Below are 15,216 nucleotides of genomic sequence, written 5' to 3'. Positions count from 1 at the left end.
GAAAATGGTATGTGAGTCTGTGACGGCATTAGATAAAAAGCCACAAAAGGGATATTTAAGAATCAAACTACACTTTATTAAATTAAAGCAGTAAATTTTAAAAAGGTTTATTAAGAGCAAACAGTAGCGATCAACAGGTAGCAACAAACGCGTTCCAAGATTGAGGCTCTAATTTTGAATATTTTGTCGAGATATTTGGCAAACATATTCGTAATATAATAAAGAATGGCGGTACAGAGCCTAATTTCAGAAATATGTTAGTATGTGGAAATTACTCTATAACTAAATAAAATATTGAAAAAAGGAGCCTGTACCGCCATTAAGAAACACAAAAAATACACTTTCTTCAAATAAATTTTTTTATCCCGTGCCTAAATTTTGTGTCACATTGGAAATACTAAAAATCGATTTTTTTTATAACCAGAAATCGAGCGTCACTGACTTGGCAACATTTCGCGCCTATGTGTATAAAATTATTTTATCTACTCTATGTCATATTATGTATCAGTTTTTAGTTTGTGAAAACTGTCATTATAGATAGCAGTGTGTGAAGGGTTTAAAGTGTGCGTGAAGTCACAATGTATTTTAAATGGGATTTACTTTTTCGCACACTTTCAATGGGTTTTTTGGCACACTTTCATATAATCAAATATCCTTAACTTTCGCGTTGTCATGGTGATGACAATATGAGCAATGACTTGCTCATATTGTTGAGTCAAAATTCATGTTCAGTCATTGTTGTGTCAAAATTTTTGACAGATTTGTGGTTTGAAAGTAGTTAGGATTTTTAAATGTCAAAGTTCGAAAAATTGTAGAATAGAAATCAATTACAGTGACGAAGAGTTACAGTTTTTTTATTTGTTTATCGAAGAGTAAATAAAATATTGTATGAAACTGTGCGTTAAGTACTTTTTGCGAACTTACGCGATGTATAGCACTCGCTCCGTTGTCGCTCGTGCTCTAAATATCGCCTGCGTTCGCAAAAAGCATATTTCACGAACTGTTTCATAAATAACTAGTTTTTGATAGTATAAACGTCACTGGCAGTGTCGAATTACCGACGCACTGTTGCCTCACTTTTGAAAGTTCGCAGAACTTTCGCAATCTTGGACCGCGTTTGTTGCTACCTGTTGATCGCTACTGTGTGCTCTTAAGGGTAACTTCAGATGAACCTAATGGCTGTAGTCAAAATAGATATAAGTGGGTAGTCTTAACAAAATAATTTCGTGAGAAAGTATTTACAGAAATTAAAGTGGATGTACCGAATTCGAAACCGAATTTTTGAAACGTTACAATTTAATACAAAAATTGATAAATAATGTATTTTTACTTCTTTTTCAGAGACTTATTTGAAGAACTGACAGTCTACGTCCGTGAAGCTGTAGACAAGAAACAAGAAAACGTAAGACGAAGGCGCAGGAGGGATGCCCTTAGACTACAGCTAACTAGATTATTAGAATTCATCGCAGAAAACGAAACTTTCGGAATGAGCGGTTGTGCTCTAGATAGAGATTCGCAATCCCTAATTCCCATCTTGATAGAGTTTATAGATGGTGTCAGATATTATCTGGAAAACGAACCGGACAAAAATTCCACGACTGTAAAGGATTTGACTTTGCATTTTGGCTATTTTCTTAGAAAAATGATTAATAACTTCACATGTAAGTACAAATTTAATACTGATACCAAAAAAGTTATTTAAAAAAATAGGAGGTAGCTGTAAGCTTCACATTTTAAAATTAATTCCAAATACATATACAGGGTACACTCTATGGTGGTAAGCGGATATTGAACTTCTCTGGTGATGGGGTTGATATCAGGAATACACTATGTACTCATAACTACTTTATTTTGTTGAACTAAGACCATATAAATGTATTCAGTTGATAGGTGATTACATAATTCTGCTCTAACGGCAGCAAACCCTCAAACCTAACTAACTAACTCTACTGACCCACTAATGACTGAAATCTGATCTCGAATCTAATCGTGTTCTCATATTTATCAAATACTTCGTTATGTAAATATGTTTGTATATATTTTCGTTACTGTGTCAAATGAATAATCAACCTTGTTGAGTAAGCAGAACGTGCACTTTAGCTAAGGTGTTCCACTTATGCAATTATAACACATATGCGTGATGTTTATTGTTTTATAAATAAATATCTAACGAATACTTTAAGTTAATTTAAGGATTTCTAAAAGATCTTAATAATGAGATAAATCCCATTATACTCCATAGCACTGTACCGCATCAAAAATATGTTTTTTTTTTTTGTAATAAAACGCCCTGTATTTTATTTTAAATTTAAAATCCGCTTCACTTCCTAGTTACAAGAGTACAAAGTTGTTTGTGTTATACACAGTTTTTAGACGGTTATCACCAAATTTCGTAGAAACACAAATTCATTATTTGCTGATTCATTAAATGCATCTTCTTGTTCTTTAGGTGCCGTGTCCGTATTCAGACTTTGGCCGTCATCATGTTTACAAGTTCCTGAAACCTTTCTCTATCGGCTGCTGCGCGAAATAATTCTTCTACTGTGGAACCACACCATTGTCTAATATTACGCAGCCATGAAAGTTTCTTTCGACATGTCCATATCTTTCATTTTACAGTGATTTGGTGTTTATTTAAACAAATTTGCATTTTCTATCGTAAATTATCAATGGAAAACATATTTTAATAGAAGGGACTCAAAAATGTCATTATATGGCATTATAACAAGTTACTTTGATTCAAAACAAGTTTTTGGTCAAATTGTATAGTGTAGAAAACGTTAAAATACCGTTTTTTACATTTTTCTCCATTCCCAAAATACATCATAATCGATTTGGCTAAAAATTTGCCCACAGATAGCCAAAACATAGGACTTTAAGTGGTGAGAAGGATTTGAATTATATTACCATACCAAAAAAGTTACATGCAATATCATAGTCAAAAATATAGGCGTCTACTGTAAGTAAAATTAACACGAAAATATCGACCTCACGACAAAAATTGTTAAAAAGAAATTGTAATAATTGTAAATACGATTTATTTGGAACAATTTCAGTTTCTATCATTTTTGTCGAAAAGTTAAAAATGGCGGAGATATTGAGCAAAACAGGTTCTCTTTTAAAATCAAGATGGCGGCTAACGTAACGAAGGAATTCATTGGTGATTTTAAATTTAGGCTACTATTGACTCCCCTAAAGATTAGAAAAATAAAATTTTGGGCAGCTCGGCATGCAAGGTCAAATGCTATTCCGACTGGACTAATATACTTTTGAGTCTGATATTACTGCATGTAACTTTTTTGGTATTGTAATATAATTCAAATCCTTCTAACCACTTAAATTCCTATGTTTTGGCAATCTGTGGGCAAATTTTCAGCCAAATCGATGATGATGTATTTTGGGAATAGAGAAAAATGTAAAAAACGGTATTTTAACGTTTTCTACACTATAAAATTTTATCAAAACCTTGTTTTGAATCAAAATAACTTGTTATAATGCCATATAATGACATTTTTGAGTCCCTTCTATTAAAATATTATGTTTTTCATTGATACTTTGCTACAGAAAATGCAAATTTGTTTAAGTAAACACCAAATCACTGTAAAATCGCATAAAATAACATTTTGAGAAAAAAAGAAGAAGATTTTTTGACCTTAAATATCTTATTTTTACGTCCCGCAGAAGCTATATACCAATTTTCAGACAAATCGGAGATCCAAAATTTTTTGCCTGAGTGATTTGACATGGAATGTACCATATTTATTTAAAAAGATCCTAAAAAGCGCTACAAATACAACATAACGTTTTCGCTGTCTACAAAGAGCATCATCAGTGTTCTTATCATCAGAGCAACATCAGTGAAAGAACACTGATGATGCTCTTTTTAGAGATCGAAAACGTTCTGTTGTATTTGTAGCCCTTTTTAGGGTTCTTTAAATAAATGTACCTTTTATAAAGAACATTTTTCATCAATTTTTTTGTCATTAATGGTATACAGCCAGCTTCAGGAAATTCTTCCTTGTGGATTGATATTAAATGCATCACCTTGTATTTTATGTCACCATCACAAACTTAAGTCAATGTAGTTTAATTTTTCTTAGGTATTTCTGATGCCATCCTTATTAGTTTTGGAGATATTTTAAATTGTGATGGAAGAAGGAATATTTCATGAATTAAATGTATTAATTTTATTTACTTTACTATTTACAAAAAATATCGTGAAGCAACACAAAAAAATTTAAAAAAAAATGATTTTCATTGTAGAAGATATTCGACGTCCGTTCATATATAAAATTAAAATCAAGGTTGCTAAGAAGAGGTATGTTCACAAATTGACAATTCAGTTTTATATCAAATTTTTTTGATATTATCTTGAATTTTAATTATTTTACCACAGTTAACAATGAATTAAAAAAGGTAAGAACTGGTAGATATTGTAAGGATATTAGGTGAATGTAATAAGAATTATTTACTTACAGCAAGAGTATATCATAAGCAATATCCAGATCGTCGGCAACCTTATAATACGTATCCGAAAATAATTTTAAGTAAAGTAAATAAAATAATAAATTTAATCCAAGAAATACCACCAAATATTTTTCCACTATAATTTAAAATAAATATCTGCAAAACTAGTAAGTAGATAGATAGATAGATTTAATGAGGTGGCTTTTAGCCTATTCCACTGCGGCCTTTTCAGATCTATTATGGTCCTCTAGTCTAACCATTTTTAAAAGATATAATAACTTCGAGACTAAACCTTCCATGTAGCACTTTGCCGGTGGCTTTTCTTCCCCTAATGCAAAGAACCGCACTTTTGCCAGGATTACAAAAAGACATAAAAAGTGCTCTGCTGTTTCTCCTACAAGTTTACAGAATCGGCATAGATCATCATCTGCCAATCCCATCAGCTTCAACTGCGTATTCAGCTTACAGTGTCCTGTTAGCAGACTTACTATTGTTTTAACTGTTTTGCCTGTCTTTATCCTGGTGAATTTCTCCACCATTCCAGATATTTGTGAGCTACCCACTTTCTTTTAGCCGTTATTGTTACTGTATTAGTGCATTACTGCATTAGCAACGCTGCAGAAGGATTCCGGTCCAACGAATGGCATTGATGAGGGTTAAATTTAATCCAATTATATTCTTTGGCCATTTCATCTTCTTTTTCACTGCCTTTTGCCGTCGTGCGCCAGTACCCAGGCTACCGTAACCTTGCTACGGCATCCTAGTTTATTTAGGGCACCCACACCATCCAATACCAGCTTAGAATTGACCTCTACAGAATTGAATGCATTCGGCTGCTTGGCTATCTGTGAAAATGACAATTGAACGGTACGTTCTTTCTATTTCTTTCAACCAGTGATGGATTGATTGGCCATATTTCCGCCTGGAAAATTGTGATATCCTTAGATAGACTTACCGGGAAATGTATCTCTTACTTTGTCCCTTCTATACCGGCTTCTACACGCTCCGATGTTTTTGAGCCATCCGTGTACCAGGTAGCTTCCGCTTGTGTGGGTACTAGGGTGGTGCGAAAAAAGTCAAGTTGATAATTCCGTATCGCTATAGTGCGGAAAACTTGCAATTGGTAATTACAAGAAAAACAAAAAAAGAACGTACGTTTTATTTATCGCTATAGTAAAATTTATTTACACTTTGCATGGTTGAGTACTAAAATAAATTGTTTTACTCATTTAACGGATATTTTCCGAATCCGCAAGGTCAATCAAAATCTATAAAAATTTGAAATTTTTATAGATTTTGAAAAATTAAAAAACATTTAGTTATCTCATTGTTTTGTTACATTGTGAAGCTCTTCGCTTGTTTAGATATTGTATTACAATATTTAAACAACCCAGATCTCAAAACGAGGGGGTGGTTGCACTTCTAGCTCCACACGCACCCTTCTCTCCAACCAGCCAATGAGTGTGTGTTTTTTACATTATTTACATAATATGTACATTTCTTTTTCATCTGTTTGTGTCCAGCTCTCAAACACCAACTTTGCATTGTGATTTCTTGGTAAAATCTGGCAGCATGGACCTTGATTTAAGTGTTGTCCTGATGCATCCATCTCTTGATTGAGGCCCACATACATTAGCATTAGACGATGCTTCCGTGGCCAACTTTAGACACCGCTCATCAGCTGGCTTGTGGCAGGGATAGTTTTGTACATTCCAGTCTGACATGTCGCCCGATGTAATACAATGAGTTATGTCTTCCTTTGAAACTCTTCGAGGAAGTGGTGGAGAAGATAGTTTTGCAACATTCCAGTCTATCATTTTAGTTTAGTCCCGTGCTTCAAAATTTCAAGTAGTAGGGAGAAAGGAAACACATTAGAGAGCTAGGGCCTAGGAGAGTGTTAAAAGCTGGACAGACTAAAGCCAAGGGCAAAAGTATTAGAAATTTCATCCCTCCTTCTTTAAATTTTCCAGCACAGGACTACACTGAAATAATAGACTGGAATGTTACAAAACTATCTTCTCCACCAGTTCTTCAAAGAGTTTCAAATGAAGATATAACTTCTTGCATTACATCGGGAGACATGCCAGACTGGAATATACAAAACTATCCCTGCCACATGCAAGCTGACGAGTAGTGTCTAAAGTTGCCCACGGAAGCATCGTCTAATGCCAATGTATGTGGGCCCCAATCAACAGATGGATTCATCAGGAAAACATTTAAATCAAGGTCCATGCTGCCAGATTTTACCAAGAAATCATAATACAAAGTGAATGTTTAAGGGACACAAACTGATGAAAAATAAATAAATGTACATATATGTAAATAATGTAAAAAAACACACACTCATTGTTTGGTTGGAGAGAGGGGTGCGTGTGGAGCTAGAACTGCAACCACCCCCTCGTTTTGAGTTCTGGGTTGTTTAAATATTGTCATACAATATCTAAACATGCGAAGAGCTTCACAATGTAACAGAAAAATGAGATAAATAAATGTTTTTTAATGTATTTTTATTGCTCTACCATGCAAACTTTAAATAAATTTTACTATAGCGATAAATAAAACGTACACGAAGGATAAATAAAATTTTTTGGAAAAAAGGTAAAATTTCATTTTTTGTTTTTTTCATAATCTTTAGGCCTGTTGCGGGATCGGAAGATAAAGTCCGATTTGAATAATTCTTTTTTTGTTTTTCTTGTAACTACCAATCGCAACTTTTCCGCACTATAGCCACACGGAATTATCAACTTTATTTTTTTCGCACCACCCTAATGGGTACACCAAAGGGAAACGTTTTTTGTCCTATCAGACCAGTATCAGTGAACTGGCAATAAAGTGATAATTTAGGATTACGGTATCTTTACGAAGATAGACACTTGTATCTTGTTGCTAAATGGAAGGTCTGAATTGTAGATCAGATAGACAGAGCTCAGTGGGCATTATTGCCCTAGTTAGGTAGGACTTCGGGAGTGTAATGGCGGAATGTGGTATTTGTTTATTTAACTTATACGTTAAATCAGGGGTGGACAAAAGCCGGCTCGCGGGCCGGACCTGGCCCTTTCGCTTACTTTATCCGGCCCGTTGAAAAATCCCGCAAGCAATTTTTTAATCTCTTTTATTTTGTTGAAATCAACAGTATTAGGGTGCGTAGTGTTCTTATAAATAATCTTTTCTTCTTCTTTTTGTATAGACATGCCTCTGTATGTTTTTTCAATGTGGGATCTAGTAAGTTGTAGTTCCATCGTTTTCGTGGTCTACCCACTGATTGTCTTCCTATTGGGGACCCGTCTCTCGCTGTCCTGACTACCCTATTTGTTGTCATTCGGCTTATGTGGTCATTCCATTCTATTCTTCTGTTTCTTACCCAGTAATTAATGTTATCCACCTTGCATCTCCGTCGTATATCTGTACTTCTAGTTCTGTCCCAGAGATTCTTACCATCGATTTTTCGAAAGGTTTTCATCTCCGCTGTTTCGAGCAATCTTTTTGTCCTCTCTGTGTCGGGTCGTGTTTCTGCCGCATATGTTATTATTGGTCTGATGACTGTTTTGTAAATTCTGCCTTTAATTTCTTTTCCGATATTTTTAATTCTCCATATTGTGTCATTCAGGCAACCTGCCGCTCTGTTTGCTCTATTCACTTGATCTTTCACTTCTGTTTCCAGGTTTCCGTAGCTAGATAGTGTGATGCCTAGGTATTTAAACTGCATCACTTGTTCTATTATCTGACCTTCCAGCTCCAATTTACATCTTATTGGATCTGATGTTATAACAGCTTATAAATAATGAAATATATAAATAATAGAGAGTATTATAATATCGAACAGCCGTAATCATATCTTGCTTTTCTTAAAAGCGACTATGTATTTATATTTAACCCGGTTCAGTCGCGAATGTTTTTCAGCCAGGACATTTGTCGTCCACCAGGACCACTTTCTGTTTCGATTCTACCCTTCATAATAAGCTGCAACAACTCGTACTTATCATATTTAAGTATGTGCCATAAATATGCTGTCTTTCTCTATTTACTGGTAGTCAAAAGTTCTCTGTCTCTTTCCATTCTGTGCAACACCATTTCGTTCGTAATATGATCGGTCCATGGTATTTTCAAAATCAAAAAAGCTGCATAAAAAGCCACATCTCACAAGCTTCCAGCTTTCTTATTAAGTCAACATTAACAGTCCAAGCTTCGGAACCAGAAAGTAGAATAGAGTGGATATAAAATTTTACCATCCGATATCGGATTTGCAGATTGAGTCTTTGGTTACTCAGAAATTTACTCATCTTCAAAAAGGCTGTTCTTGATTGCTCTATTCTTGATCGAATTTCTGATTTCGCATTTAGATTCTCCGTAATCCATACTCCTAAGTATTTCATTTTGTCTACTTGTTCAGTATCTTAATTTTTTATCTGGATCCTTGTTATGACAATATAATGGACCATATTTCTTTAAAAATTACGTGACATATTTTACTGGGCAAAAATTGTTCGTATGTACAATATGTACACCCAAGTAAGGCAATTTATTATTACTATTACCTATTATTAACAGTCAAATTTCTTTAACCAAATGCTTTAAAATGATACTTATAATATTTCTGTCAAAAAAATTTCTTGGACAGGGAAAAAAACTCCATCAAAAACATTCACGTGTGCACAGCGTACGTACGCGGTATAGTCGTATAGTCCTCCGGCCCGGGAGACATTTTGAAAATTTTATTTTAGCCCGCGCTTAAAAGTATTTGCCCACCCCTGCGTTAAATGAAGGTATGAATTATTTAGATAAAAACAATATTTTATTTTTAGTGGAAACTCGTCGAAGTCTTTTGAAAAGAGACCTGAGGAGGAATCTATTCACCTTATTCGGTAATTGGGCTGGAAAATATGGTTTCCCAACAGGAAAGGCGAATTCTGAAGGAGATATGAACAATAAAAAACATGTGGAGTTGCAATTGATTTCATTACAAGCCATGAGTTATCTTCTGTGTTGTGGACCTTGCTTCGATTCTCTTACTGAAGAAAGTTCTTACTATCTGTGGATAGATGGACTACTCAATAGTTCGGATGAAAAAGTAAGTATTGCATTAATTTATTAAATAAAAAACAAATAGTATCTAGAAAGAATCATAGTGTGCTATCGAACTTTTATACATTTATGCCGTACGCAACCTACGACCAGGCCCGCCGAGAGGGCGGTACAGCCGGTACATTTTACCGGGGCCCGGCGTCGACCAGACGTACCAAAGACGTAATTTTTCCCGTTTTTTGCTCCTCACTTTTTGTGCATAATGCGTTTAATTAGTACTCGGCTATATTTAATAATATGACATTTACCCTGCAAGAGTACAACCGTACAACTTGTTTGAAATTGTTTAAAATCTTTACAATATATTTAGCAGCAGCTCACAACGCTGGGAGATATTAAGAATAATATAGGTGTTTAGGGACTCGTTAAGTCTGCTAGTGTTGAAAGCGTTAAATCAAGAAATTACCTAGAATTAATAAAGCTGTAGAAGACGTTATAAATTTAAATATAACAATGGAATTAAAAACAAATTTAAACCAAATAAAAAACACATTAACAAATTTGCATGTATATTACTAATGTCAACGATTTAGTTTAAAATTATAACATCAATAAATCACAGGAGTCAAATACTACAGAGCTGACAGATAACTATGGATATGGATATTAAAAATTATCAGGGTTCTAGAAGCCTTCCAAACATCAGAAATTCGTGGTCTTCCATTGTTGAAGAATCTAAATTAGTTGCCAGCAATTATGGAATAAATCCAGAATTTACATCAAATAAAGAAAAACGGCTCAAGAAGCCTGCTAGATTTTTTGATGATTTGCCTGGGCTTAGCAATGACGCGACTGAATTTTGAACCCGACGCAATATTTCGCTGTGATATATTTAATATTGCTATAGACTAGAATATAGATTGTATAATAAGCAATTCAACCAGAAGATTTAATGCTGAAAATGAAAATCATCCGCTATTAATTTAACATTTGATGGACATTCCAAGATCGAGATGACGACAATATTAAGAAAAAAATTGATACATTGAACATAATAAAGAAGACATCAGTGAAGAATTTATAGATGGAATTTTTCATTTGGGAGCGATATATAAGGATAATATTGGTGAATCTCAACTTTCTCCAATATATTGACTTACTAAAATTAAACATATCAAATTGGAATCATTATTTCCTAACGTCGTTATTGCGTTAAGAATATTTTGAATATTACAGTCACAGAAGCGGAAAGATCCTACAGTTGTCTTTCTCGTATAAAAAATGCTATGAGATATAAATATAATGAAACAGGATCGGTTAACCAGCTTTGTGCATTGAGAATGATTCGGTAAAATCATGCAATTTTTCGAAAATTATAGACGTCTTTGCCAATCAGAAAAAATATAAATATTATCAATAAAATCAAAATTTTATATTTATATTTGAAATTTTTCTTATTATTTATTGATTTAATTTTATTTCTAAAACAGTTAAATAATTTTTTTCACTCTTTACTTTTTGTCGGGGGCCCGATCTTCACTTCTTACCGGGACTCGCTCATCGCTCTCGGAGGCCCTGCCTACGACATTTATTGGTGACCACAGTCTGAGATATAAAAAATCTTTTGACAAGTTGCAATGTCAATATTTATAGAAATAAAATTCGAGTCTTTTGTCAGCTCCATTCCCCCTTTCTAGTTCTTTCTATATCTATCTATCTCAATACTAAATTATATCTGTTACATTTTCAGTAAGCGCTGCTATTTTATTAAATTATACTGTATCCCTCATGTTACGCACATGTGAATGATAACATCTGGCCTACTTAAATCACCACGTCGTAATATTTAAAAACTGTAAGTAATGAGTGTAAGTGCAATACAATACTAGATCACAGGACAATGACCTTTTAGAATTTCCTTGTATTAAATATTTAAATTATTATAATTATTTAATTATATGATATAATAATTGTTAAAGTGTAATGGTAAATTTTTAAACGCTTTTCTTTACTTCAATAGTTTGCATCAAATTTTTAGACGTTAATTTGACTGACTTTTCTTCAATGCAAATTAATGTAAATTTGCAGACATATGCATTCGCGGGAACAATACACGAACAGTCAATAAATTTTTTTTTGTTTATTAAAATTGTTCAAATAAAAAAAAGATTTTAATGGAAAATGCTTATATTCTCTTGTTTTTTACAATGTAGAAACTTGAAACTTTTACGGATTGTAGCTAATGATATGAAATATACATAATTTCACTTTTTACGTTAATGGTTTACGTTATGCTTCATAAATAAACAATAAAGTTTCAAATTTTGAACGCTCATATATTTGTTTATATATAAATCGGCGTTTATTCGTGTCAAATTTCAATACGATACGAAACAAATCTGCAACCAAAACTCGAATTAAAAAAATATCGTGTTTTTATCGTAGTTTTAGAAAAACCACCGGTAGAGACCTTTTTTGCTACAATTAACATTAGAATTCGTTTTGTCGTATTAATTAATTAAACGCTTTTCTTTAGTTCAATCGTTTGGGTCAAATCTTTGGACGTTAATTTGGCTGCCTTTTCTTCAATGCAAATGATTAAAAATTTACAGACATTGGCATTCGCGGGAACAATACACGAATAGTCAATAAAAAAATTTTTTGTTCATTAATTGTTTAAATAAAAAAACGATTTTAACGGAAAATGCTTAAATTCTCTTGTTTTTTACAATGAAGAAACTTGAAACTTTTACAGATTGTAGCTAATTATATGAACTATACATAATTTCACTTTTTACGTTAATTATTTACGTAGGATATTACGTAGGTCAAAATTTTTGACGTAAGAGAACTGTCAAAGCATTAGAATGTGACTTTTCATTTCATTATTGCCATGTTTATAATAAACATGGCAATAATGAAAAGTCACATTCTAATGCTTTGACAGTTCTCTTACGTCAAAAATTTTGACCTACGTAATATCGCTTTTGTAGTAAAAATACTATATTACTATTTGTTGTTACAGGTATACAGTCTGGCTCAAGAAACTGTCATTCTCTTACTTGAATCAAATCCTGATGTGTCACCGCTTTTGGACTGGGTGGTTGATAAATGTTATACCGGTACGTCAAGAGTGGCTGATAGCTGTTTCATTGCCTTGGCCACCATCTTTAGCGCAAGGTAAATATTTTTAGGTAATATAATGTAGGGCAGGTAATATAAGTTCTCTGCTTGATATAGAATAAGGGGCGTGCTGAAATATTTTAATTTTTTAAAAAACTTTACATCGAATAGGGAACTTGCACATTTTTTGTTTATTACACAATATTGTTCAGTTTCATGTTTAAAGATTTCCAAAATTTCACGCCTCAAAATCTCATAATAACTTAGGGCCGGTTTTTCAGTGCTGGGTTAACCTATTTATTTTTTGGTCACCGAAATATTCATGGTTAATCAGTTTTTCAGTACTAGGTTAGAGCTTAAACTCGTAAGTTAACCACGATTTTAACCGATCCTCGTTAGATGGTTTAGCTCCGAATTTTGCGGTTACGCTTGCGCATTGGTGCAGTGAATGCATCATGTTTATTTTTTTGAGTACCTGCCTGACAGAAGGGATTAGTTGGGTTATGTTATTTTCTTTCATCGCGGAAAGTATTCTAATACCTAATTATTATTATAAGGAAATTATTATTATTGAAATTATAAATTATTATCGTTATTATATAGGAAGGAAATATATTTAAATATAACTGTAACAGGTACCTATGTTTACACTTACTGTAGCAGGATTTAATGCATGATTCTTAGTAATATTTTTTAAAAAGATTATTTTATATTTGTCTACACAGCAAAATACTTAATTATTTACCAAAGAGTCTGACTTCTTATTTCCTGGTCAATCTGTTCAAATAATGATAAGACCGTGGTCTTTGACAAACAAAATCGGAAGAAAAGTCTAAGTCGTCCCAGTAATTCTAATTCTCTTCTGTTATGAAACCGAGGTAGACGTTATAAACTAAACAAAGATTCCGAACTTGATATTGCATTGCATTTTTTTAAATCGTTATGAAATTGTCTTTTATTTATTTTTCTGTCAAATTGATCATTATTTCTCGAATTGCACATGCGCACGTAGAGTTACTGCTGCCAACAGACGAAAAAGTGGTTAGCTAACCGAGATTTTCTTAACTTGATTAGAAGTACAAATTTAAAATCTTCTGTGTATTTAAATCCTTTCAAACTATCGAAAAAGCGCGCGGACCCTTGTGACGTCATATCATAATATTTTATAACGACAATGCTCGTTATGACAATATAAAAATATATACCAGTTTGTTTAGATTGGAGTTTAATACAGTTTTTGAAAAGATAGTATTGAATTGTGTGTGTATGTGTGTGTTTACTGTGGAAAATAAAAGTAAATACTATGTACTTGTTTAGTACCATTAGTTTAATGATAGTACCTTAGTAAGTGTTGTTTAGTACCATTGTTTAAAAGTTCAACCATAAAAACCCCCAATAAAATATTTATTAGATTACCAGTCGATAAAAAACGACGTAAGTGGTTACGTTCATTTCGAAAGGACATTAAAGACATTTTAGTTCATTCTCAAGATCTTCATGTATGTGAAAATAAGTTTAATGTAAGTATTTAATGTCTGTTGTCTGCTTTAATAGTGTTTTTAGCAAATTAAGTGTATTTTGAACAAAAAGAAAATATAAGTTTTGGTATATTTTAGTATTTAGATGTAAATTACAGATTAAATAATATTTACCTGTACCTACAATATCTTTCTGAAACTATTTTTACTATAAAATTTAAATAAACTAATCATAATAATAAAGATTTATGTTCATAATGGGTAAGTTATTATACTGCCCTTTAGAAAAACCCTCTTTGGTCATTTTCAAAAAGTTGTCTTAGTAAAAACACTCACATATTTTGAAGTATATAGTTCACAGCAACTGTCTACAGATTTATAAAACTGAGATACACCATAAAATGATTATTTTACAACAAGTAAACGAATATCAAATGGAATGAATTACAAATTATAATATGACGTCACGACCAATGAGGGCGCGTTTTTGGCTAGCTGTTATAATTTGAATTTTCTCTCGATTGTAATTGTCTTTAGGAGCCAAACGAAACACAAAAACAACTTTTTTCTTTGACATATTTTAAATTACGTATGTTATGTTGTGATTTATAGCATTTTTTTTTCGAATTTAAGATTTTAAGCAAGTTCCCTATTGAAAACTTCTGTTGTAATTGGTAGTTATATATTAAATCAAAAAATCCAAATGGATTGCAATTGTTGATTTTGTTCAGAGTGAACGTTTTCGGTCTTATCAGACCATATTCAGTGAACTTTAAAGACCTTGCTATATAACCTCATCACCAAGCAGTGGGTGGGTTTCAATTGAATATTACCTATAGTATTTTTACTACAAAAACGTTATTACGTAGGTCAAAATTTTTGACGTAAGAGAACTGTCAAAACATTAGAATGTGACTTTTCATTACTTTCATTATTGCCATGATTATTATAAACATGGCAATAATGAAAAGTCACATTCTAATGTTTTGACAGTTCTCTTACGTCAAAAATTTTGACCTACGTAATAACGTTTTTGTAGTAAAAATACTATACTTAAATATTAAAATAAACGACATAATGCCAATGATTACAGCTGGTGTTGATTTACAGTGAAGTGTTGATCTGC

General features: G+C 32.6%; 1 protein-coding gene across 2 annotated transcripts in view; it reads left to right on the top strand.

The window, feature by feature from the left end:
* Nucleotides 1-15,216, top strand: part of LOC114324528 (protein furry) — a 274,530-nt gene that overhangs the window by 87,111 nt on the left and 172,203 nt on the right. For both annotated transcript variants that reach the window (XM_028272390.2, XM_028272389.2), the window contains exons 14-16: nt 1,342-1,661; nt 9,270-9,535; nt 12,515-12,669. In XM_028272390.2, coding sequence (XP_028128191.2) covers nt 1,342-1,661; nt 9,270-9,535; nt 12,515-12,669 — 741 coding nt within the window. The remainder of the gene's footprint in view (nt 1-1,341; nt 1,662-9,269; nt 9,536-12,514; nt 12,670-15,216) is intronic.

This window comes from Diabrotica virgifera, chromosome 6 (assembly GCF_917563875.1).
Source record: "Diabrotica virgifera virgifera chromosome 6, PGI_DIABVI_V3a".
In the NCBI taxonomy this organism is placed as follows: domain Eukaryota; kingdom Metazoa; phylum Arthropoda; class Insecta; order Coleoptera; family Chrysomelidae; genus Diabrotica; species Diabrotica virgifera.
The sequence above is the reverse complement of the archived record's forward strand: the minus strand, read 5'-3'. Positions and strand labels throughout refer to the sequence as shown.